Here is a 26237-nt window from a genome sequence, read left to right as displayed (position 1 = left end):
TTATTATGCATTTCATATTGGAATGATTTTTCCCCTAGGAAACCACTAAATGTGTGACTTATCAAATGAAGAAGCTAATTAGTTTTAATTTGTGATCCATAACCTTTTTTTTTTTCTTTTTCTATCTGATATAATTTTCTTAAGAATATTGACTCATTTCTTCAGGAATATAGTTTCTACTGTCAACTTGGCCTGTAAATTGGATCTGAAGAAAATAGCTTTACATGCAAAAAATGCAGAATATAACCCAAAGGTAAGATTTCTCAGTATTTCTTTCAACAATTAGCTTCTCCTTAAATTTACTTCCCTCCATAGGATCATGACACTGACTCATTTCCCTGTTTCTGTTTTTTTTAGAAAAGTGAATAGCTTTTGGCAACTCAGAAGGAATTCTTTTAAAGATTAATTACCTCATCTTCTGTTTTGAAATTATGAAAATCTCATTCTCTCTTGAATAAAGCAGTTACTGAGCAGTTCCTTAAACCCTGGTGGCATAACAGGCAAGCAGTTCCTAGAAGTTAATATCGTTCCCTTGTCATTCAAAAAGATTTTTCAGCTTGACTGTTGGGACCCTAACTTTCTTAAAATGCCATCACATTCTCAGAAGTTATATTCTTCTAAATGTTGTACTACCTAGCTGACATTTGTGTGTATTTCCGTTTACGGATTCTCCTATTTGAGAAAGCTAAATCATTTAAAGTGTGCAGTTCAAGATTCCGCTTACCAATGTTCAGAATCAGGGCTTCCCTCCCCGCCCCGTCCAAGCTTAATAAAATCTATTCTGTCCTCACAAGGCCAGGTATACTAGTTTTTTTTTTTTATCTACCTAGGGGAAGTGGACTCGTTAATTCGATCGGCATTTAAAGATTTGCCAGGCTCTGTAGGGAAGTTTCATTTTTGCCCGTTACCTGTCAAACAAACTGAGTCTTGGTCATACCTTCTAATAGATGCCAGGAGCCCTGGTGGTGCAGTGGTTAAGAGCTCGGCTGCTAACACAAAGGTTAGCAGTTCGAATCTACCAGCCACTCCTTGGAAACCCTATGGGCCAGTTCAACCCTATCCTATAGGGTCCAATGAGTTGGAAGCAACTCAATGACAATGGGTTTGGTTTGGTTTTTGGTACTTAGGAGGGAGCTCTTGTGGGGCAGTGGTTAAGAGCTTAGCTGCTAACCAAAATGTCGGCAGTTCAAATCCAGCAACCACTCCTTGGACACCACATGGGGCAGTCCTACTCTGTCCCGCTGGGTCACTATGAGTCAGAATCAACTCAACAGTAATGGGTTTGGTTTTCTGGGTTTTTTTTTTTTGGTATTTAGAAGTGTCACCATGAGTTGGAGTTGACTAGATTGCAGCTAGATGTTTGTTGTTGTTGTATTTAGGAAAAGAAGTTCACTCTCTTGGGTGATGGAGAATTTATGGACTTATATGAAAAAGGCCACTTTAGTAGGAACCTGGAGGACATTGCCAACATAACTATTTATGGGTTTAATGGTCGTACAAGTGGCTTAGCGCTTGGCTACTAACCGAAATGTTGGTGGTTCGAACCCACCCACTGGCTCTGCTGGAGAAAGACCTATCAGTCTGCTCCCATAAAGATCACAACCTAGAAAACCCCATGGGGCAGTACTGTTCTGTCACATGGGACTGCTCTGAGTCGAAATTGACTCGATGGCTTCTAACAACAACTCTATTTTGCTGTGGTGGTATTGCTGACATCTAAGTTTAAGTGTTAACCTGAATTTTACCCAAATATAGCTTTCCTTTTTATATTTCCTATTTTTTATATATAACTGGCTATGATGAGGTCAGAAGTTCAAGTTCTGGGTCCAGCAAGCTGAATGATGAGCCAGGATTCTTATAGCTGCAGAAATGATTGACCACACTACTGAGCAACCAGCGTTTTAAGCATATTTTATTCTCCACCATCCTCAGTCCTCTCCTTATTTAATCCGGGTGTGTAGGATCGTCCAAACTTACACTTAATAGCCAAAGAAACTCTAGTTTGGTGCTTAAACTACCTTACGAATTTAACAAAATGAATACCAGGTGAGAGCATTACCTTTAGTAAACACCTGGAAAACATTGATAGAACTTGACCAACTGTGTAGTGCCGACTCAGGGTTCTTTTACTCTGTTAACAGTTCAGACCTTAAATTACCAGTCCAGCCTTGAAGTGATGGAGCCCCAACCCATGAACCTGTAGTTCCACAGAGTGCTCACCCCCGTTTCCTCCCCAGCTTCACGAGGGAGAGGAGGGGAGTGTGTAGGACTAGTATAGAGAGCAGGTCATGTAATGACACATCAGTGTGTAAGGCCAGTGGTTCTCAAGGCTCATATGCATCCGAATCACATGGAAGGCTTGCTGATGCTGAGAACTACTATCCTAGATAAGAATTTGACAGCTCAATTCTTTTTGTCATTCATCCTCAGCATGCGTATTTATACATCCCATCCTACATTTTGGTTGCTTTTCAGTACATTCTAGAGTCTTGGTAAGCCTACAACACACTTTTTACCTTTACCTGTTTATTTTTGATTCTTTGAAAGAAAAAGGAAAGCATTTCAAAGTAAAAAGTACAGGTTCTGATTATTCGTGGCTTTAAATCTTGACTTTACCATTTCCTGTATAATCTTGGAAGTTAAAAAACTTCTCTATGTCTGTTTCCCCATGTACTAATGGTAGTAATAATGGATTCAGCTCAGTCCTGTCATGAGGGTAAATGAGATCAAAGCTGTTAAACTCTCAGGGTAGGGCCTGAAACAGAACAGAAACTCATATCTTAGCCTTTCCTGTTATTTATTCTTACCTGTTTTTTCCAAGTAAATTTTAGAATCATAATCATTTTTGTTAATATGGGGAGAATAGCAGTGACACTGTTTAGTTTTCCCATCCCATCTCACCTTATTCAAGACAATTTTCATATCCAGCTCTGCTTTTTAACTGGAAAAATGTTAACTCCTGGCAGAGGCTAACTCTTTCTCTGTTTCCTGTGTGTAGAGGTTTGCTGCTGTTATAATGAGGATCCGAGAGCCCAGGACAACAGCCCTCATATTTAGCTCCGGGAAAATGGTCTGCACAGGAGCCAAAAGGTACAAGGCACCACCCTTCATTCCTACCAGACAAACAATTCACTGTGTAAACAAAGAAGGAGAGCATTCGCGTTCCAAAACACACACACACTAGGAGCAAATTACTGTTCTTTGCTGAAGAGTTAACTTCGTGAAAATGCCAAGATGTTTACAAACACCCAGCCTCAGAATACTGACTTATATCCCACACTTTACAATCCCCCTGTTAAACTGGGGGGCTTCGTAGGCGTACAAGTTTTTAAGGTGAACTGGAAAAAAAAAAAAAAGCCGCAGTAAGATAAAAGATGTTATATGTTATAAGCCTGGAGGAGTAGTTAAGTATTTTCCTCATTCCAGGTGAACGGATAGAACTTCCTAAGGAGGTGCATTAGACATTTCTTGACTATTAGCTGAGCATTAGCTCAGGATGCATCTTTTAAAAGGTGTCTTTCTTGGATCTCATGCAGAGGAATCCCTGTGCTGATGGAGATTCCCTTATCCTAAGTTGCAGTGGGAGAGCTGCTCTTTCCTGTGTTAAAGGATGAATAGCAAACTGACCTCCTGAAATTTATCCTTCCCTGAGAAAAGTACTGAGTGTTCATTTTCTCCTGTGGACACTGGTATTAATATTCTTTTTTTTTATATTTGGCAAATTGGCAAAAAAAGTTTGCATTTACATTTCTTTGGTTTACTAGTGAGGTTGAATAACTTTTCATCAGTATGTAAACTATGTCTTTTGCCCCATTCTCTATTTGTCTTTTTTTAATAGCATTCTGTATTTAAGTATTTTTACCATTTTATACTGTAACTATTTTCTCCTAATTACTGTTTATAGTGTTTTTTTTTTTTTTTGGCACAATTAAAGTGTTTTTTGTATAGTCATATCTATTCTTTTGTTTTCTTTATAGTTTCTTCCTTTGGTGTGATGCACAATGTTATGTAAATATCGACCCTCCCCCGTATACTTTTCTGGTCTTTTTCAGGTCCTTTTTTTTCTTTGTATTGCAGAAAGGTCAGTTGATGTTTTGATTGATCTAGAGCTTTCTCTTGATGGTGGAAATATTTATCTGCACTGTCTAATGTGGAAGTCAGTAGTCACATGTGGCCGTTGAGCCTTGAAGTATAGCTAGTACAATTGAGGGACTGAATTTTTAATTTAATAAGCCATGTGTGGCTAATGGCTACCATATTGGGCAGAGCGGGCCAAGAATTTTATTTCAATGTAAGGTATAAGATAAGGAATTTTTTTTTTCAAATGGTTAGTCAGTGCCCAATACTTTTCATTGAAGAATCCACTTTTATCCCATTTCTTTCCTGCATGTTTTTAAATACTAAGCTCTTTACATATGTCTAAGTTTTTTGGGCTTTTTCTTCTGTTGGTTTGCATGTCTCTTGTCCCAGAAATCTCCATTTCTAGGAGATTCCCTGCATGTTTTTAAATACTAAGCTCTTTACATATGTCTAAGTAAGTTTTTTGGGCTTTTTCTTCTGTTGGTTTGCATGTCTCTTGTCCCAGAAATCTCCATTTCTAGGAGATTCCCTGCATGTTTTTAAATACTAAGCTCTTTACATATGTCTAAGTAAGTTTTTTGGGCTTTTTCTTCTGTTGGTTTGCATGTCTCTTGTCCCAGAAATCTCCATTTCTAGGAGATTCTTGGACAGCTGTGCAAAAATGTCCGAGGATGTTCATTCTGACCTTTTTTTCCCTGTATAAATACTAACAATAGGGCTTTGATCATCATATAATAAAATTGTATCAAGACATTAAAATGCAAACATATGTATAATGAGATGGAAGGATGATCACATAATGTGAAGTGGGGGGGTGTGTGGACAGGCAACTAAATGGTATGTTTATTATCCAACCCTCATTTTAAAATACACTCATATTACACATATACACACACAAACATATTCATGAATATCTTCCCTATCTGAATTTGTTTCCTAAAATCCGGTAGTGAAACTTGGATAATAAATTCAGATAGCAAGAGATACTTATTGTCCAAATCTGTTTGCTTCTTGAGTTTTAGATAGTACTGAGAATTTGTTAGTAAAAAAGATACCAGCCTTATCGCCAAAACTATCCAAACCTATTCTTTTTAGTTGTAATAACAAGAGTTTGCATAGTAAAGGATACCTGTATTTGCCTAGGGAAAGTAGAGAGGGTCAAATTTAACAGAGGTTATCGCCACTGGTGGTGAGATTTCAGGTTCTTAATCTATTTTCTAATGTTCGTACAATAAACATGTATGTAGATGTTTAACAGTTAGTGGTTTCAATAGGAACTTCTGTGTGATAGTCACAGTAACTATCCCAAGAAACTTTAGGGCTGTGCAGACTCTTGAGATTTGAACTCAAACATTAGCACTATAGGAAACATAATAGGTCAGTCAGACAAAAAATGTTTTTCAAAACAGGAACAAATTTATTTCACTGCTAACTCCGGGACACGGCCTTGCTAGGGACATTTCAGGAGCTAGAAATGGGTGAGGAGAATCAACAAAAATGAGGCAAAAGTATATGAAATTATTAATGCAAGGCCTGGCCCATAGTAGATATCCAATAAGTGGTGTCTGTTAATACATACTAGAGGGGGCAGTGTTTGAAGGATCTAGATCGGAAAGAGAACCAAACACTTCCTTTGGTCCAGCCAAACAACAGACTGAAAATGGCTTTTCTTTCAGGTGCTTCTGAGTGTCAATTTAAAGATGGGGACAACCAAGAGAGAGGGTGGAGTCCACATGACTCACTCGCAGATGTTGCCCCAGTTTGGTGGCCTCTGCTACTCACTATTATATGATAGTATTTTGCGATACAACCCCCATTAACTTCTCTACTACTTTAACCCTAATGCCAACCCCCATGACTGACGTTTGCCCTACATTCCACTTGCTTTGGGGGAAATACCCGTTTGAGAGGAAGATATGGCCCTTCCCTATTGGTCCCATCTTCAACCTCAGTCTCCCTGCTTTTAAATCATAAATTATGAACCGTAAATCTTTTCTACTTTCTCCAGCCCCCCAAAATTTGACTGGGCTATTTTGTTTCATCAATGATTATTGAAAAGTACCTGATGAAAATGAAGCCTTAAATCTCAGGACTTCACAATCTCCTGATCTGGGTTTTGGATTGGAAAGAATAGCCACAAAGTCAGATGACTTTTTCCTTTTTTATGTTGGGTCTGAGTTGAATGATAATTGTGTGGGAAAGCCTGAGCAAAATCAGACAGATTGTAAGGTATTTTAATGTTTTACTCTTTTTAACAGTTTGTCCCATAAAGACCCAAGTCCTGACCTCCTGTGAATGCCACTCAGTTGGCACATGTCTACTTCCTCAGATTGATTTTTTTTTTTTTTTTGTATGTGTCCTCATTTTTATTGTTCCCATCTAAATGGCAAGCACTTTTAGGCCAAGTGGACAGTTATAAAACTTTAGTGAGCATCACAGTCACCTGGAGGGCTTCTTAAAACAGAAGATGGCTAGGCCCATCCCCAGAGAGTCTACACATGGAGGTACGGACTGAGACTTTCCATTTCTAACAAGTTCCCAGGTGGTGGTACTGCTGGTCTGGGGGCAAACTCTGAGAACCAGTGGAATAGTTAATTTGATCTAATAGCACTTAAAACAAATATTTTAAAAAGTATCTTATATGTGAAAGGTGATAAATTAAGAGAAAATCTGGTCATGGTTCAGTTCAACAGTTGTATGTGTGCCATACTGTTTACTAGGTGCTAGGGACAAGAGGGACAAAAGAAAGGTCAACAATTGGACCCACCAGTGACTCCATGGGAGAAAAGACCTGGCAATTTGCTCCCATAAAGATTACAGCCTAGGAAACCCTGTGGGGAAGTTCTAGTCTGTCATATAGGGTTACTACAAGTTGGAACCAACTCAATAACCAGGAGAAAAACTACAGGGACACAAGATTGGAAGGTAGGTCTTTGTCCTCATGAAGTCTACGGTTTCATAGTATACACTGAAAGATAAAGATGGCACAAATGGTAAAAATACAATAAGAGAGATGTGTGAATATAACATTAGTATAGGGAGCCCTGGTGGCAAAGTGATTAAGGGCTCAGGCTGCTAAGCAAAAAGTAGGCAGTTTGAATCTACCAGCCACTCCTTGGAAACCCTATGGGATGGTTCTACTCTGCCCTATAGGGTCGCTATACATCGGAATTGACTTGATGGCAATGGTATAGAAGACCTAGTGATTAAGACATCTCTAAACATATTTGCCCCTCCCCAGTGAGGAGCAGTCTCGACTTGCAGCTAGAAAGTATGCTCGCGTGGTGCAGAAGCTTGGGTTCCCTGCCAGATTCCTCGATTTTAAAATACAAAACATGGTTGGAAGCTGTGATGTGAGATTTCCCATCAGGCTGGAAGGTTTGGTGCTAACCCACCAGCAGTTCAGTAGGTATGACTGTTATTTACCTTAACTTTGAATTTACCAAGATAGTAAAGTATATTATGGGCCACTTACATAATGTATCTTTCAGAGAAAGTGTGATTATTTTTATAAAAAAAGGCGCAGTAAGTATATTGGCTTCCTAGAGCTTCTGTAATAAATTCTCACAAACTGGGTGGCTTAAAACAAGAGAAATTTATTCTCTCACAGTTGTGCAGGCTAGAAGTCCAAATTCAAGGTTTTGGCTGGGCCATGTTCTCTGTAAAGGCTCTAGGGGACAATCTGTTCCATGCCTCTCTCTTTGCTTCTGGTGTTGCTGGCAATTCTTGGCAGTCTCCTTGACTGGTAGACATATCATTCCAATCTTTGCCTATGTTGTCACACAGCATTCTCTCTGAGTGTCTGTTTGTATGTCTGTTTTCCTTTTCTTATAAGGCCACCAGTCATATTAAGTTAGAGCCCACCCTAATCCAGTATGACCTCATCTTAACTTGATTATATCTGCAAAGACCCTATTTCCAAATAAGGTCTCATTCCAGGTACTGGGGGTTAAGACTTCAACATATCTTTTTATGGGACACAATTCAACCCACAACAGTAGATGAAAGGGCATGAGTCATAGGTTGCCATATGTGTCCAGGCTTTTGAAATGGTAGTTCTCAAACTAAAATTGAACCATAGTCACCTAGACAGCTTGTTAAAACATATTCCTGCCTGGCCTTGGGGACCAGAGATTTTGCTTGAATTTGCATTTCTAATCTCTTAGGTGATGCCAATGCTTCTGGTCAGAGGGCCACACTTTGAGAGCCACTGCATTTACAGATTTATGAAATAAGCACACATGGATTGGGAATGATAGCAGTGGCTTGAGAAGAAGAGGTGAGATGCGGGTTAGGCAAATTGGAAGAGCTAACAGTTGATGCGGGGAGAAAAGGTTGGAGAAAAGAAGAAAAAGGAATGACCATAGCACATTCTATGAAAGCAATCATATCTAGTTTTTTTGGCCTATTTTGTTTGCTTGAGGGGTCTTCTTTTTTGTGTAGCCCCTTCATAGTTTCTTCTTTAGTGTATTCATTTTTCTAGGGGAATTTTTCTAGCTTGCCTGACTTCTTCAAATGTAACTTTCCATCTCAACAGCAAATGCTCCTTCCACTCCCCCAGCTACTTCAGTGGTTCTCGCTTCAGCTCATTCCCTCAGAGATCAGTGACAGAGGTTGACTGATAACACTACAGTCCCACCACCTCATGAAATATACGTCTGGGTCAAGATACTTGGACTGGTTTAGAATCACAAGATGCTCTTAAATTGTCTTGATCTAGCTTAAACTTGGAGCCCCGCTAACCTGGTGACAAAGCGTTCGCCTCCTAAGCAAAATATCAGCAGTTCAAATCCACCAGCCGCTTCTTGGAAACCTATGCGGCAGTTCTACTCTGTCGTATAGGGTCGTTATGAGTCAGAATAGACTTGACATCAACAGGTTTTTTTTTTTTATTGGTTAGCTTAAATTTAGGAGCCCTGGTGTCACAAGCGTTAAGTGTTAGGCTGTTAACCAAATGGTTGGCAGTTTGAACCTACCCAGTGGCTCTGCAGGAGAAAGGCCTGGTGATCTATTGCTGTTAAAGACTACAGCCTAGAAAATCCTATGGGACAGTTTTGTTCTGTCACATGAGGTCACTATGAGTGAGAATCAACTTGACAGCAGCTCATAACAACCGCTTAAACTTAAGTCCCTTCACTTCCACACATTTCCTCTCTTTGCCAGCCAGTGGCTAGGGACCAAATAGCTGTGCTTTCTCTAACATTTCTGAGCTTTGCTTTTCGTCTTGATCTGAACAGAAGTTAAAATTTGTTTTCCATAAAGTTTTAAAAACTTTTAGTACACTCTGAGATTTAGCTTTTATGATATTCTTTGTGCAATGTTTATTTTCCCTTGCATGTATTTTCTTTTTTCCTCTTCTGCATTCATGTTTTTCAGTACTTATTGAGTGCATGTGATGAGCCCCATTTTTCTAAAATCCGAGTTCACTGGGAAGCCCCCTTGCCACTTTATGTATCTTTTTTTCTCTTCATTCTTGGAATAATTTGTAAAACCTTCATATTTAAGAGTTTCAGGGTATGAACCATTTTCTTTTCCAGGTTCTCACATCACAGGCTCCTGCCTATCTTTCTCTGAACCAACTTTTTCTGAATGTAGGAAAGATCTCTGCCTGCCTCCTAAGATCTGTATCTGTATTAGATTTACCCTTCCCTTTTCTAGCCATTCCTGAGGGCAATTCCTCGTTGCCCATCATTTCTTTTCACCAACAATGTCTTCTTTGCAGATCATATTTAAGCCTAGAATAGAAGGGCCCGTTGTCACTATTTCTATCTTCCAAAAGATGAAATTGCCAGTAGGGCAAGATGAGAATTCATGAGTCATTTATTTAAAGGTGACCTGTCACCGTTCTATCTTTTTTTCTGAGCAGTTTCATGATCTCATCCTTTTTTTTTTTTTTTTGGCCAGGAAGCTTGTGTTCCCACAGCTGTGTCTTTGCAGTCCCATTCTCAATGCTCCCTCAAATGCTCTCCTCAGCCCTTCATCTTGGAGTTATGGATTACAACTCTGGTGTGTGTATTCTTGACGTTGTGGCATTAAAACACCTCTTTGCCAGCAGGTTTGTATCTTTAAAATGAGGCCTTTCGTTAATTGCCTGGAGCACTAAGGGGAATCATGGCACACATCAGTTACAATTATCAGGTCAAGTTTGTCTTCTGTTCAGACCTCAAGTTCATTGTCAGTATCCGACTATATAATTATCTTCTTTGTTACTGGGCACCTTCTCCATCAACCTTTCTATATCATAATTGTTTTCACAGTTTTTCCTAAGCATTTTCCCCCTTTCCTTCAATTCTTAATTCAGATATCCCAATAATAAATATTTGTTCAATGAATAAAATCTAGGTGTCTACTTATAGCAGATAAAAATGCGGATAGTAGGGTGATAATAGGAAGCAATACAGCCATGGTTCTTTGCCTACAGGGAGCCTACTGTCTAAAAGGGAAGACAGACAAGCCAATGATATTAATAAAATATGGTAACTATGACAGTAAAGGCCCCTCAAGGCCTCTGGATATTTAATGTAATTGGGGCAAATTGGAGGTCAAGGAAGACTGGCAGAGGGAAGTGACATTTAAGCTGAAACTTGAGGAATGAGTCAAAGTTGGATTGACCAAGGCTTGGCAGCTGTTTGATATTCTCAGTACTCATGAAATGTTCTTCATCCCTAACCAAAATCTCTTTTTTTCTGCTTTAACCCTCTTTTGGGGTGAAGCCGAGAATAAATAAAATGAAGGTAAATCTCTAATCAGGAGTTTGTCATTCTATTACCTTAATACCATAGTTCTGGAAGCCAAATGAAGTTCACCACCTACAAACCCAGGTCTTCTCTTGCTTTCTCTTTTTTTCTCATACTGTTCTAAGACTCAGGTGGAAGATCAAGTGAAAAGCTGTGCCCTCAGCTTCACTTTGCCAGCGAGGATCTGGTAGTTCCCTGAGAGGTTTTACAAGGCTCCAGCTAGGATTATTGTCTTCACAGTGGTGTGAAGTCTTGACAGGCTTTCTGACAAGGAGGCGTGACTGATGTGCCAGAAAGACAACAGGACTACTCCATAAGAGTAGTCCTCACCACTGTAATGTATCTTTCTGGTGCTAATCAGAGATTTCATATCTGCCATTGTTATGGGTCTTATTCATTGCAGAATGGGATGGAGCTTTTCCATGTTGCCTGGATTCACCTTTTAAGTGCAAAGATTCATGTGTATTAGGTTCCATTTCTTGGATTTCATCTTTTTTCTTATGTTGGTTCTCCAGTAACCATTGTTTTGAGAGTGGTTATTTTCAGCCTCCTCTTACCTCCTGACTTCTTGCTTGTAGGCTCCTCAAGCCTTTCTAGGAATCTCTTCTCTAGGCTGGGAGAAGCGGTCCTTTACGCTCGATCGTTCTTTGCTCCAGTGGCAAAGCCATCTTAACATCTAGTAGTGCATATGAGTGAGTTACTACTTATGGAAACAAACCTGAATTTAGAAAATTTGGTATAGTTCAGCTTTATAACATTTTTTACGTAGAGCCTTTCCAAAGAGCAATAGTACTGTTTGTGAATAAGTGGTCTAGAATATTTTTTAGATTCTACCTACTAAAACATTTAACCTTAGTAGTTTATAGATGCATATAAAGTGTCCTCATTATTGGGGAACTTGGAAAATCCAGAAAAACAAGTGTTATGTACTCTTATTGATAGACTTTTTTTTGGAAGATGGAAAATATGGAACCAAGATCTTGGTATATTAAATCTGATATACTGTGCAACCTCAATTTTTAATATATAGATAGCTTAAGATGGCTTGCGCTTGAAAAAATGTGAACAAAAATGAATTCTGTTCTTGACTGCCTTAAGAAATGACCCCAAAGCACTCAAGACTCTGCCTTTATCAAGATGGCCAAAAAGCTTTTGGTAAAATAGCTAACTTACTTATAACTGCTTTAATATGCAACTTTAATATGTCTTGAACTTGATGGGAAAGTAGTTGTGCTATTTTAAACTGTTCCCTTTTATATCTTAACAGTTATGAACCTGAACTATTTCCTGGCCTTATTTATAGAATGGTAAAGCCACGAATTGTGTTGCTTATCTTTGTATCTGGAAAAGTTGTGTTAACAGGTAAGTGCTAAGATTATTTTCTGGCTTTCCTATAAATAAAATAGCTACATAGGTGCTTTGTTTTCCCATTTAAATAGTTTTATTCGTCATTGTAAAGGTAATTCTTGCAATTATAGAATACTTGCCAAAAAATGGAAAGTATAAAGTCATTCGTAGTTCCCAGTACTCAAAACAACAGCTTTTTGTTTTTATGTGATTTTGATATGTGCATTCAACTTCAAAAAGTAGTTGTGCCGTCAAGTCAGTTCTGACTTATGGCAACCCCATGTGTGTTAGCGTAGAACTGTGCTCCACAGGGTTTTCAGTGACTGATATTTCAGAAGTAGATCACCAGGCCTTTCTTCCAAGGCATCTTTGGGTGGATTTGAACTGCCGACTTTGTGGTTAGCAGCCAAGGACATTAATGGTTTGCACCACCCAGGGACTCCATATTCTGTATATCTTGCCTTTTTATTAACCATTATAACATATACAACTTATTGTTGCAAACTTTATAAAGGTTTTTAATGACAGCATAATGTTCTAACACAGGGATTGGCAGACTTCATCTGTAAAGGGTCAGATACTAAGTATTTTAGGCCTTGGGGTCATAAGGTCTCTGCCACAACCACTGCATTCTGCCATTGCTGCAAGAAAGCAGCTATAGACATTCCATACAGGAATGGGTGTGGCTGTGTCCAATACAGCTTTATTTGTTGACACTGAAATGTGAATTTCATGTAATTTTTCGTATGTCACATAGTATTGTTATTATTTTTTTTTTTTCCCCTACCATTTAAATATAAAAATCATTCTTAGATCCACAAGCCATAAAAAACACAGACAGTGGACTGGGTTTGGCTGGAAGGCCTTAGTTTCCTGACTCCTGTTATAATGTGATTGAATCATACTTATTCTCCCATTGTCAGGCTTTTAAATGTTTCTCCTTCGCTGCTTATGAATGGCACAAACGTTTGTTCATATGTGTGAATTATTTTATTAGTGTGGACTCTCAGAAATGGAAATTTTGATTTAAGGGTATGACCTTTTTTTTTTATAAGGCTCTTAGAATAAGTTGTCTTTTAAAGGAATATGCATTATAGATTTCCTATATCATATGTTTCAGCCAGAAGTGATTCTAAGTGTCTTTTACCAAACCCTCAGCAGCATTCAAAACAAAATGGTACAACAGAAAACTTTTTTAATTGAATAGGTAAAAATTATCTCAGTGCTTTCATCTCAGCAGTACTCAAAGAAATAGAAATTGATCACTTTTCAATGTATCCATTCAATAAATAGCATTTTATCTTCTGTAAATAGTGTGTGTATAACTTACTCCTTTTGTCTACTTGGTTTTTAGTCGTTTTTTTCCCCTAAGAATTTGTATAAGCTCATAATAATAGTAAAGAATTATTCTTTATTGTATTTGTGATTTTTTCCAGTTGACTTCACCAATTTTTACATCAAGAAGTTTTTATTATTCCTGAGGTAAATGGTTGGGATAATTTTTCATGCCATTCTACTAAGTTTCCTATTTATTTTTGTCTAGGTTCGTCTGACTCTTTACGCATTTTACTCTTCCCTATTATCAAAACATATGCTAGTTTTACAAGGCACGAACCAAACTGACCTCCACACCCTACCCACAAATAGCCAGTCAGCCAACTCACTGCTCCATATTCTTCCCCTCCTTATTAATTTGTGCTAACTTCTTTTGACTCTTATATATGGGTCTCTTTTCCAGTTCTGCCCATGTTGTTGTTGTGTGCCATCGAGTCAATTCTGACTCATAGTGACCCTATACTCCAGGACTATACTGTTTTCACTATTACAGCTTTAATTATGCTGGTCTCCGTATCTGATAGGGTCAGTTTCCCCTCATTGCTTCTCTATTTACGATTTTTAGTTCTTCTCGAATATTTATTCTTCAAAATAAACTTAAAAACTTCCTAAAATCTTGACCTATCCAAAAAAAAAAAAAAAACCTGAGATTTTTATATTACCTAAAAATTAACTTGAGAAAAATTGACAAGGTCATCATTTAGTGTCTCCATCCAGCAGCATAGACTGTCTGTTTTTTAAGTCGTCTTTTATAACTCTTAGTAAAGTTTTGTAGTTTCTTTTCCCTAAGAAATAACTAATGTGGGGAAAGTCTACTTGGAATTCAAGAACCTTCTGAATACACTAAAGCTAGAATTCCTTAGATGTCACCAATTTAGAGTCTGGAGTAAAAAAGACTCCTAGTGACTGACATAAAATTTACCTCTATTATTTCTTAGTCCTGGGTGGTACAAGCCAAATGGTTGGTGGTTCAAGTCCACCTAGAAGAAAGGCCTGGCGATCTACTTCTGAAAAACCAACAGTTGAAAACCCTATGGAGCATAGCTCTACTCTGACACATACAGGATCCCCACCTGTCAGAACTGACTCAAGGGCAACTAGTTTGTATGTCCTAAAGGAAGGGGGAAATGTCTGTCAAGTAAATTGACTAGTATAGACATTGGAGGCAAATACACACTCTACTTTTCAAGACCTTTGGAAGGATACTTTCATATCTGTGCTATATATCTCTGTATCATTACAAATCAGTCTTATTAAAAGTACAAATTGCCAAGTACAGGATAAGTTGTTGTTGTAAGTACATAAGTGTCTTTAAATATCCTTAATTCAGATCAGCATCTCCACTTCCCCCAAATTTAAGAAAAAAAAAAAGTTTGTATGTACACATTTGCTAGAAGTTTCAAGTCACAAAAATAAAGGATTTTCATTAACTTGTAACACTGAAGATCATACAATATTGCTAACCTTAAAGTTTGTTGACACATTAAGCACATAGAATTGGCAGAGTTAAATTTCTTCATTCCTGCAAGATGCGAATCATCACTTTTGTGGAAGGGACAATGGAGTGTACGAACTGAAGGCCCAATTTCTGCTTATACTATGAAATCAAAGCCAGTTGGTGTCTTACTACTGAAACAAAGAAAAATCAATTGTAGTTTTTACCTGTTTATGCTCTATTGTCTTTAATTTGACCTAGTGCTGTATAACTACGTGGTTTAGGTTATTTTTGCTTCAAACTTAGAGACAGATGTTCCCCTTTTCTTAATCTTAGGTAGCTAGACTCTCTTTACCAGAAATTTAAAACTCAAGGGCCTAATTTGGGAGTATAAACTTGGGGAAAGGGCCCCAGGAAGGTCTCCTTTTAGCCTTGCCTGTGGAACTTAAGCTGAAGATGGTCGTGGAGTGCCAGGTGGAGTTTTAGGGGCTCACACGTGGTCTAGTCCATCATGATTGACAAGGCTAGGCACTCAGCAAAGATGTTGTGGAAGCAAGGTCCCAACAAGGGTGAGTAACTTTTGCCTAGAAAATGTAAAAATCTTGAAATTACAAATGTACTTTCAATTTGAATTTAAAAAATAATAGATCCCAGCTTTTCTTAGGTCAGAACTGTAGAACACCCATGTGCCTAATACAAATACATGATACTATGAAATCTTTGTATCAAGTGCCGTTTAGGTCTTTGAAAATAATTTATCCATGTAAAATTGTCTTACTCCTGTGAGATGCCAAAGCTGCAGTCACCATGTCTGAGGCTACTTCTGAACATTCTAATTATGGTAAAGTGAGCCGAGGACACAAAGGCACCGCTGTCCTACTTTGTCATGGTCCCTGACAGCAGAAGGCAGTTAGACCTGGCTAAGCTTAATGCACAGGGAGCCCTGGTAGCACAGTGGTTAAGCACTCAGCTGCTCACCAAAAGGTCCGGTGGTTCGGACCCACCAGCAGCTCTGTGGGAGAAAGATGCAGTGGTCTGCTTCTGTAAAGATTACAGCCTTGGAAACCATATGGGGCGGTTCTGCTCTGTCCTATAGGGTCTCTGTGAATCATAATGAACTCAGCAATGGCACTAGTTTTTTTTTAAGTTTAATGCTGTTTTCCCAGGTCTGTGTTTCCTTTTGATGACTGGTATGACATTTGGGACCCATATTTTGTTCTCAAATCACTGTATTATTAGTTCTATAGCAAGGTTCTGCTGGATTAATACATAGTGAACAGCAGATACATCAACTTTCACTGCAAGGATCAGCTATGATAATTAGAGTTAACATATGTTGGGCACTCATATGCCGGGCATTGTGCTAAATAAGGGCTTTTACTTGGGTTATAGTTCGCTCTGTGAGGCTGTACTTTATACGTCGATTTCCCTACCTATAAAATGGGGATATGGCGACCTTGGGTGACACAGACAGTTAAGCGCTCAGCTGTTAACCAAAAGATTGGCTGTTCGAATCCACCCAGAGGTGCCTCAGAAGAAAGGCCTGGCAATCTACTTCCAAAAGGTCACAGCCATTGAAAAAACCCTATAGAGCACAGTTTTACTCTGCAACACATAGACTTCACAGTAACTGGTTTTTAAGTAGCTTTACCAATGTCAGCCAGCTGTATATGCCACAGCAAGGGTGGGAATTTAGGCAGTCTGGCTCCAGAACCTGCTGTTTTCACCATACCTGCCCTGACCCTCAGCCATTGAGGTGTCTTTGAGAACCCTCATGTGGTCTCCTATGCATCTTCTTCCTAATCCTCCTTCTCAGCTGAAGGAATGATAAATACCCTGTTATTGGTGAGAGACAGCACAGTCTGGTGGCTAAGAGGATGGAGTCTGGGGCAATTGTCCAGACTGAATCTAAGGCTTCATCATTTATTAAGCTCTGTGTCCTCGGGTGATTTATTCAAATTCTCCACGTCAGTTTCCTCATATGTCAAATAGGGGTGGGAATCGAAACTACCTCCTAAGCGTTGTGAGGAAGCAGAAAACAGTACGGAGCACATGGTAAACATGCTGTGTGGTAGTTATTAAGATCTCAGTAAATTATGATCTTTGTTTTTCTTTATCATTGAAAAAGACTGAAACTTTGCTGTGATGCCTTGTTCTAATGATAGCAATATGAAATCTAAAGAGGCTTTTAGTAAAATGGTTCAGGTTTACTTATTTCTCTCCAGCAAAAAGGATTAGGAAAGACAGGTCATTGTTACTGAGAGTTACTTTCAGTCAGCTCCACATCAGTGTTTCTCAGAAATAAGTAGGTCAGAGGGCATGTTCTGGGGAAGAGCTGTGTGAGGCAGCAGACACAGGGTAAGACTGATTAGTGAGTGGGCCAGAGAGATAGCCCTGTCAGTCTTCACCAGTAATCCCCCACTAACAGCAAGTTAGTGTATGTGGTAAAATGGAATAAGCTGGAGGGTTGAATACCATTTGCTTTTTTTTCAACTTGTTTTTAAATTTTGTTAATGTGTTAAGCACACAGAGGAGGCAGTGTTAAATTTTTTCGTTCTTGCAAGATGTGCATCATCACTTTTGTGGACAGGAGAATGAAATGTATTAACTGAAGCCCAAGATTTTGACATGTGTACAGACAAATGTGGCATCAGTTGGGAAAATAAGATGTGCAGTTACAACTTTGTGCACGAATAGAACTGGAAAATCCATGTAGTATTGGAAAGTGGTATTTGGGCTGGTAAAGGGATATATGGGGTGAGCTTACAAAACTTACTGACAGATGACATATTTAATGAGCTCTGGGTGACTAGCTGAGGATATAAAGGCAAATATATAACACATTCCCCATCGGGCAGGAATCCAGCCTGGTAAAGGAGACAGACAAAAATCACAGACAGACAGTCCCCAACTTCCAACATATTCTAGTTATGAATAACTGCACTTACGACTTTATTTTTTGTACATCTTGTCATTAGCAATATGTGCTACATACCATGTTGCAGCACAGAATTTGCTTGTGTTATTCTTAGATATAATGCTTCCAACCCCCAAAGACAAAGATCGGACTTATAAGGATACTGATAGTAAAAGGCAATAATAATGAAGACTAGAAAAAAAAAAAGGTATTCAGTTTACGTCGGGAACGACTGACGACGGAACAGTCGTCAGAGCGGGCCCTGTCGTAAGTTGAGGGCCACCTGTACGTGACACTGGCTGTCACAGAACCAAATGTTAAGTCATATATGTACATGCTTGGAACAGCCCTCATGACATCCCTAATTCTTAGGTACATTCTCCTGGGACAATAAAGACAGCTTTGGTTTGATAAAGTGCTATGGTTTACAAAGGACTTAACAAACATTAGCTCACTTTGATGACAACCTTGGGAAAGTTATTTTCATTGTTTTACACGGAAGACAACTAAAACTCAGGTGAAACAATCTGCCTATGATTTCAAAGGTAGTTAGTGGTAGAGCTGGCATTTGAATCCATATCTTGTGATCCCAAACCAGAGCCTTCTCCAGTGTGCCAGGTCACAAGACTTTCTACCTCAGCCACCAAGGTTAGGAATGATCTTTATCTCCCAAAGTGGTAGTCATTGCAACCTTAAGAAAAGGAATGGGAAGTTTTGCTTAGAAGGTAAGAGTCACCTAATCAGAGTCTGGTGATACACATCTGAGTTTTGACTATTGATATATGGTGCAGTGGTTAAGTGCTTGGCTGCCGACCTAAAGGTCGGTGATTCAAATCCACCAGCCACTCCATGGGAGAAAGAGGTGCCAGTCTGCTTCTGTAAATATATAGAGCCTTGGAAACCCTAAGGGCAGTTCTGCTCTGTCCTATAGGATCGCTGTGAGTCGGAATTGACTCGATGGCAATGGGTTTATGGAGCCTATTTCAGTTCCCTTGAAGTTTTGATGCCAATATTTCGTTAAGGAATGTTTGACTAAGCTGACAAAACACACTCATTTTTAACACCTGGCCACAAATACTGCCAATGTTTTGGTGATGGCTTTTGGTGTAAAGGAAGGAAGACTGGGCATGAGTTCTCCTCCCAGAGCTGCTACATCATGATTCTCGGTAACTTCAGCTCTTCTTGGGCCTCAGTTTCCCCTTCTATGGAATAAGGAAATTGTACTATAGACTCTCCCTGAAGTCCTTTTTGTCTAAAGTTGTTTTTCTATATGATATGATATAATGATCACCCCCAATGTCTGCTCCTCTTGGGCTATGGGTATTTTCTGCTCCCCAAGGGGTGCTCCCCAAGGTCACTATGAGTCAGAATTGACTTAATGGTACTGGGTTTTTGGTTTTGTTTATGCTTCACTGTCTCCTAACAAGAAGGCTGTTCCACACAAACATATCCAGAAGGCAAAAATCAATAAAACCAGAGGCAGGGAGTGTTTGTTTGATAATGGTGTGTTACTTATTGCTTCCTCCAACTTTCTGGTTTCTGCAAAACCAACTTTTTTAGAAACTAAAATTAGAATTAGTGCTGTCATTAAAATCTGCTCAGACTTAAGGATTTTTTCCTACCCTAAGGTACAGAGCTCTCTTGTCCATGTTAGTGACCCACCCTCCTCAGTGCCCCACATTTTTGAGGGTGTAGACCCACAGATAGTAAACACCTTGGTGTGGTGGTGGTGGTGCTGTCGAGTTGGTTCCAACTCATAGCGACCCTATGTATAATGGAACAGAAATACTGCCCAGTCCTGCACCATCCTCACAATCATTGCTATGTTTGAGCCCATTGTTGCAGCCACTGTGTCAATCCATCTCACTGAGGGTCTTCTTTTTCACTGACTCTCTAAGATTTTACCAAGCATGATGTCTTTCTCCAGGGACTGGTCCCTCCTGATAACATATCCAAAGTAACCACAACAAAGTCATGGTATCCTCATTTCTAAGGACCATTCTGGCTGCTGTTGGTTCTTCTGGCAGTCCATGTGTCTTAGTCATCTAGTGCTGGTATAACAGAAATACCACAAGTGGATGGCTTTAACAAAGGAAAATTTATTTCCCCACATTAAAGTAGGCTCAGAGTCCAAATTCAGGGCATTGGCTACAGGGGAGGGCTATCTCTCTGTCAGCTTTAGAGGAAGGTCCTTGTCCTCAATCTTCCCCTGGTTGAGGAACTTCTCAGGCGCAGGGACCCTGTGTCCAAAAGACGCACTGTGCTCCTGGTGCTGCTTTCTTGGTGGTATGAGGTCCCCCTGTCTCTCTGCTTGCTTCCCTTTTATCTCTTGAGAGAAAAGGTGGTACAGGCCACACCCCAGGGAAAGGGAGTTGACCTGAGTAAGGGTAGTGTTACAATCCCACCCTAATCCTCTTAACATAAAATTACAATCACAAAATGGAGGACAACCACAGAATACTGGGAATCGTGGTCTAACCAAGTTAATACACATATTTTGGGGGGGACATAATTCAATCTGTGACACCATGGTAGTCAATATTTGCCAACACCATAATTGAAATGCATCAATTCTTCTGCCTTATTGTCCAGCTTTTGCATGCATATGAGGTGATTGAAAATATCATGGCTTGGGACAGGCGTACCCTGGTCCTCAAGGTGACATCTTTGCTTTTTAACACTTTAAAGAGGTCTTTGGCAGCAGATTTGCCCATCATAATACATTGTGTGATTTCTTGACTGTGGCTTCCATAGGCGTTGATTGTGGATCCAAGTAAAATGAAACTTTTGACAACTTCAGTTTTTTCTCCATTTATCATGATGTTGCTTATTGGTCCAGTTGTGAGGATTTTTGTTTTCTTTATGTTCAGGTATAATCCATACTGAAGGCCATAGTCTTTGATCTTCATCAGTAAGTGCTTCAAGTCCTTTCACTTTCAGCAAGCAAGGTTGTGTCATCTGCATATCGCAGGTGGTTAATGAGTCTTCCTTCAATCCCGATGACACGTTCTTCTTCATATAGTCCAGCTACTCAGATTATTTGCTCAGTATATAGATTGAATTAGTATGGTGGAAGGATACAACCTTGACACACATCTTCCCTAATTTTAAACCAGGCAGTATGACAAGTTCTCTTTGAAAGACTACCTGTTGGTCTATATGCAGGTTCTGCATGAGCACAATTAAGTGTACTGGAATTCTCATTCTTTGCAATGTTATCCATAATTTGTTATAATCTACAGTCGGATGCCTTTGCAGTCAATAAAAACACAAGTAAACATCTTTCTGTTATTCTCTGCTTTCAGCCAACATCCATCTGACATCAGCAGTGATATCCCTTGTTCCATGTCCTCTTCTGAATCTGGCTTGAATTTCTGGCAATTCCCTGTCAACATACTGTTGCAACCATTTTTGAATTATCTCCAGCATAATTTTACTTGCATGTAGTATTAATGCTATGGTTCAATAATTTCTGCATTCTGTTGGATGACCTTTCTTTGGAATGGGCACAAATATGGATCTCTTCCAGTTGGTTGTACAGATAGCTGTCTTCCAAATATCTTGGCATAGATGAGGGAGCACTTTCAGCATTGCATCCATTTGTCAAAACATTTCAACTGGTATTCCATCAATTTCTGGACTTTTGTTTTTTGCCAGTGCCTTCAGTGCAGCTTGGACTTCCTCCTTCAGGACCATCAGTTCTTGATCATATGCTACCTCCTGAAATAACTGAATGTCAGCTAGTTCTTTTTGGTACAGTGACTCTTTGTATTCCCTCCATTTTCTTTTGATGCTTTCTGCATCATTAAATTTTTTGCTCATAGAATCCTTCAATACCGTGACTTAAGGCTTGAATTTTTTCTTCAGTTCTTTCAGCTTGAGAAATGCTGAGCGTGTTCTTCCCTTTTCATTTTCCACCTCCAGGTCTTTGCATATTTCATCATAGTATTTCATTTTGTCTTCTCAAGCTGCCCTTTGAAATCTTCTGTTTAACTCTTTTAGTCCATTTCTCCCTTGCTTTAGCTACTCTGTGTTGAAGAGCAAGTTTCAGAGTCTCTTCCGGCATCCATTTTGGTCTTTTGTCTTTTTAATGACCTTTTACTTCGGGTATGATGTCCTTGATGTCAGTCCACAACTAATCTTGTCTTTGGTCATAGTGTTCATTGCATACAATCTATTCTTGAGATGGTATTTAAATTTAGGTGGGATGGTTAAACATTTGACTGCTAACCAAAAGGCTGGCAGTTTGAATCCACCAGTTGCTCCTTGGAAACCCTATGGGGCAGTTCTACTCTGTCCAATATAGTCGCTATGAGTCAGAATTGACTAGACAGCAATAGTTTTTGTTTGTTTTTGGTTATACTCAGGGTCATATTTGGCTCTTATGGACTTGGTTTTGCCCTTACCTCTTAAAAAAAAAAAAATTAAGCTTACAAAGACTTCATCCTTGATTCTGAATCCTCCTTACTACCTGATTCTCAAATCTGTTGATCCTTCTTTTGGTAATTCCCTCTAATTAGTCCTAAAACTAAGGAGCCCTGGTGGGGCAGTTGTTAAGAGCTACAGCTGCCAACCAAAAACAAAGATCGGCAGTTTGAATCCACCACCCTCTCCTTGGAAATCTTATGGAGCAGTTCTCTTCTGTCCTCTAAGGTCGCCATGAGTCAAAATCGACTTGATGATGACGGGTTTGTTTTTTTTTTTTTGGTGGTGCAATGGTTAAGCACTTGGCTGCTAACCGAAATTTGGTTGGTAGTTCAAACCCACCCAGTGGCTCCATGGGAGAAAGACTTGTTGATCTGCTTCTGTAAAGATTACAGCCAAGAAAACCCCATGGGGGCATTTCTACTCTGTCGCCTGGGGTCACTATCAGTTAGAATCGAGTTGACAGCTTCTAACAACAAAAACAGTCCTGTAATGAATTCAGATAACCCCTTAGCATTTGATGATGGATGTGATGTGGAGGTTATTTCTACCCTCTTACTGAAGCCTTCCTCCTTTCTAAATTTCTAGCTCTCAAGGAAGAGCCTTTGTCAGCTTATTTACCATTTCGCTTCATGTTAAACGTTTTTGTATTCCCTTCATTAATCTCCTTTCCAAACTTTGTCCCTTCCCTTACCCTCCTTGCCTCTTGCCTACAGTAATATCAGATTATATTTTCCCGCTTAGCGCACTTCATATAAACATCAGCAATACCAGTCTGTATCCCTTAGTGCATAATGTGCCTCCATAATTTTGAGAGTAGAGGTAGTGGTGGCTGGTGAGGTGAAAGGAGTGAGACCTGACTGATAACATTTTTCAAGGTGGGACTGTAAAATTCATGTGTTTAATCACTATAACTCCAGAGCAATTATGTTAGAGTTAAAGATTCCTTGAAACTTACCTAAGACTCTAAAGGTAAAAAGGGTACAATTTTCCCTCTAATAATTCCTTCCCCATACGCTGACATTTAAAGCTCTAGAATAGCTCGTTTGTCTACCTTTTAGTCAATATTAGAGAATCAAGATGTTAACTAGAGATGAGTGGATCAAAAGAAATCCCCTTCGCTGATAGCCAAGTACCCACCCAGTGGCCCAGCAGAAGAAAGGACTGTCGATCTTCCAGAAAGATTACAGCCAAGAAAACCCTGTGGAGCACTTTTACTCTGTAACACATAGGATTGCCATGAGTCAGAATCAACTGTAACAGGTTTGGTTTGAGAGCCCCCAGGTGCTGATGAAGTTACTCTGAGATCATATTCTTGTGCACACCTAGCTGTAACATTTCATATTTCCTACTGAGCGATGTGTGGCTACGGACTAACTGATACGCTGATGGAGCAGAAATACTGGAAAATTCTGCCCTACGGTGTGTTGTGGGGATCTGGCTGTAGTCACCAAATTCTTCTGCTTTTACCTTGGAATAAATGCCACCGTTACTTCTCAAGAACACTTAGAGATGTCATCATGTTAAAAGTAATTGGAGATGACACAATGAAATTTTAGTGTTAAGAAAATCTGTCTTGGTATTGTTTTTATAATAAAAATGATATAACCTTGGATTCTTCTTTAGGTGCCAAAGAACGTTCTGAGATCTATGAAGCATTCGAAAACATCTATCCTATTCTAAAAGGTTTTAAAAAAGCCTGAGTATATCATTAACATCTCACAGTATACTGATTTGAATATGTACCTAAGCCCAGCACAGAAATTTATGTATTCTACCTCTAGTTATGGAGAGTTTATGTACATTTTTCACTTATTAAAGGATGATTCTATGTGAACAGCCATGCTTAAATAAAAAACATTCAAAATGACTCTTGCGTATTGTTTTAAAAACTGAACGATTGAACTTATTTCAGAATTTGAAAGATTTAGGGCCTTGCTAGGATGATATTGTAACATCATTAAAATTCAATATTCTACTCTTGTTAAATATGTAGTATATCAATATGTTTTTGGAAAATATGTAGAAATTTCAAATAACTGCATGAACTAGATATCTATAATATCATCTAGCAGGGTAGGAATTAATGTGTCTTTTTGCCTTGTTTAACACTGATGATTCTAGCCATTAGGTATCAGGCGTTGTGAAGGATCTTGTCAGAATACAAATGAAAGTCTGAACCTTAAGAAAATTAAATATCCTGTGTGCAACACTCAGAAAATGATTTGCCTTACTTAATCTTAAATTTTAAGTAACCATTTAGGTTTAGTGTAAGCTTTATTTAGAAATCAATGTAAGGTATTTTGCTTTTGTCTACTTTTATAATAATCCTATGTAATTGTAATAAAAACAGACTTGGTAAGACTAAGAATGGAGCAAAGTGTTCAGGTTTAAAACCTAATTAGATTGTAGAATTGCCAGCATTTGATGATGGATGAGATGTGGAGGCTAACCGGGAGGGATGGGGCTAAAATGACTCATGGCTCTCAGTCCTAAGTGGTCAGTGATTATGTTCTTCACCAAAATAAGGAAGCAGGTTTTGGGAGAGGAAGAGTTCATTTTCAGACATGCCTAGTAGTAGGCAGCTATGAACTGTTGGGTCTGGAACTTGGGAGAGAAGTCTCAGAGAATTTAGGGGAGCCATTTTATTAGACTACTACAATAATCCCTGAGAATCATTAGTCTAAGTAGTTTGTGGAGTCCCCGGGTGGTGTAAATAGTTAAGTGCTTGGCTGCTAACTGAAAGTTTGGCAGTTCGCGTCCACCCAAAGACACTTTGGAAGAAAGGCCTGGCTATCTACTTGCGAAAAAATCAGCATTTAAAACTCTGTGGCCCACAGTTCTATTCTGACACACACGGCGTCACTGGAATCAATGCCACAGCAACTAGTTTAGATAATTTGTAAATTTCCTTATGACATAAACTTCTTTTTTCCTTCTGTGTTTTACAGGCATATTCAAACACTAATTATTCTGATATAATCCCCCACCCACCAATCCTACTTACCCCCACAGAAAGAAGCTTGAAGGGAAATCCTAACCATCTACCTCCTTCAAATTCTTTATCAGAGCATGGCCCAGTGTAGGGGAGGGGTGTTGGCCATTAAATGAATTAAAATTCACTTACCAGAAAGGTACAACTTTGATTTCCACATTCGGTATGGTTCTTTCCATTAGTTAGCTATGATCAATATGGATCACTTACTATTAAATGTATTTACTTATTAATCTTCATGACATTAGGTTGGTACTGTAACTATCTCCATTCAACAGATGAGAAAACAGTGACAGAGAAGGTAAGGAATTTGCACCAGGTCACGCAGCTAGTAGGCGGGTAAACCAAAATTCTCCCAATTTTGTTTGCTGTGGAAACCCTGGTGGTGTAGGGGTTAAGAGCTGTGTGGTGGGCAGTCTGAATAGACCAGGCGCTCCTTGGAAACTGCGTGGGGCAATTTTACTCTGTACTTATAGGGTCGCGATGAGTCGGAATTGACTTCAGGGCGAGTTCGGATTTTTGTTTGTTTGCTTTAGTTTTAGTCAAACTTAAAAGCATCTATAGCGAATTAAAGACGTTCCCTCATTTTCCCAACCCGTTTTCCCAGAGTCCTTAGGACACTGTATTACTATTTTTTGCACAACTTTGAGGCGTTAACTAGTAGTAGCCTTGGAAGGAGCCAGGTGACGACGTTTTGTTCGGCAGACTCCCCTCTAACATAATTTTTCTCTGCTAGGGGACCGGCTGCCCCTCAGCAGACAGGAAAACAACGGCCTCCGGGGCAAGGGCAGACCAGCCACTGCCCTCCCCGCTGCTGCCCCCGGGGTCGTCCGGAGGCTGGGCGAGAGGCAGGGAAAGAGCCAGCGTTCCGTCAGGACCCCCGCCCTCCCTCCGGCGCCTCCCCAGGCCCCTCCTCCTCGCCCAGGATGCACTTGGTTGAAAACAAAATCCCACGTGACTGGCTCT

General features: G+C 39.4%; 1 protein-coding gene across 1 annotated transcript in view; it reads left to right on the top strand.

Annotated features, from left to right (window-relative positions):
* TBPL2 (TATA-box binding protein like 2) overlaps positions 1 to 23979 on the top strand; it is a 30715-nt gene extending 6736 nt beyond the window's left edge. The window contains exons 3-7 of the mRNA XM_049899280.1: positions 166 to 253; positions 2999 to 3090; positions 7322 to 7489; positions 12085 to 12179; positions 23903 to 23979. Coding sequence (XP_049755237.1) covers positions 166 to 253; positions 2999 to 3090; positions 7322 to 7489; positions 12085 to 12179; positions 23903 to 23979 — 520 coding nt within the window. The remainder of the gene's footprint in view (positions 1 to 165; positions 254 to 2998; positions 3091 to 7321; positions 7490 to 12084; positions 12180 to 23902) is intronic.
* The last annotated feature ends 2258 nt before the right edge of the window (positions 23980 to 26237 follow it).

This window comes from Elephas maximus, chromosome 10 (assembly GCF_024166365.1).
Source record: "Elephas maximus indicus isolate mEleMax1 chromosome 10, mEleMax1 primary haplotype, whole genome shotgun sequence".
NCBI lineage: Eukaryota > Metazoa > Chordata > Mammalia > Proboscidea > Elephantidae > Elephas > Elephas maximus.
This window is presented reverse-complemented; position numbering and strand designations above follow the sequence as displayed.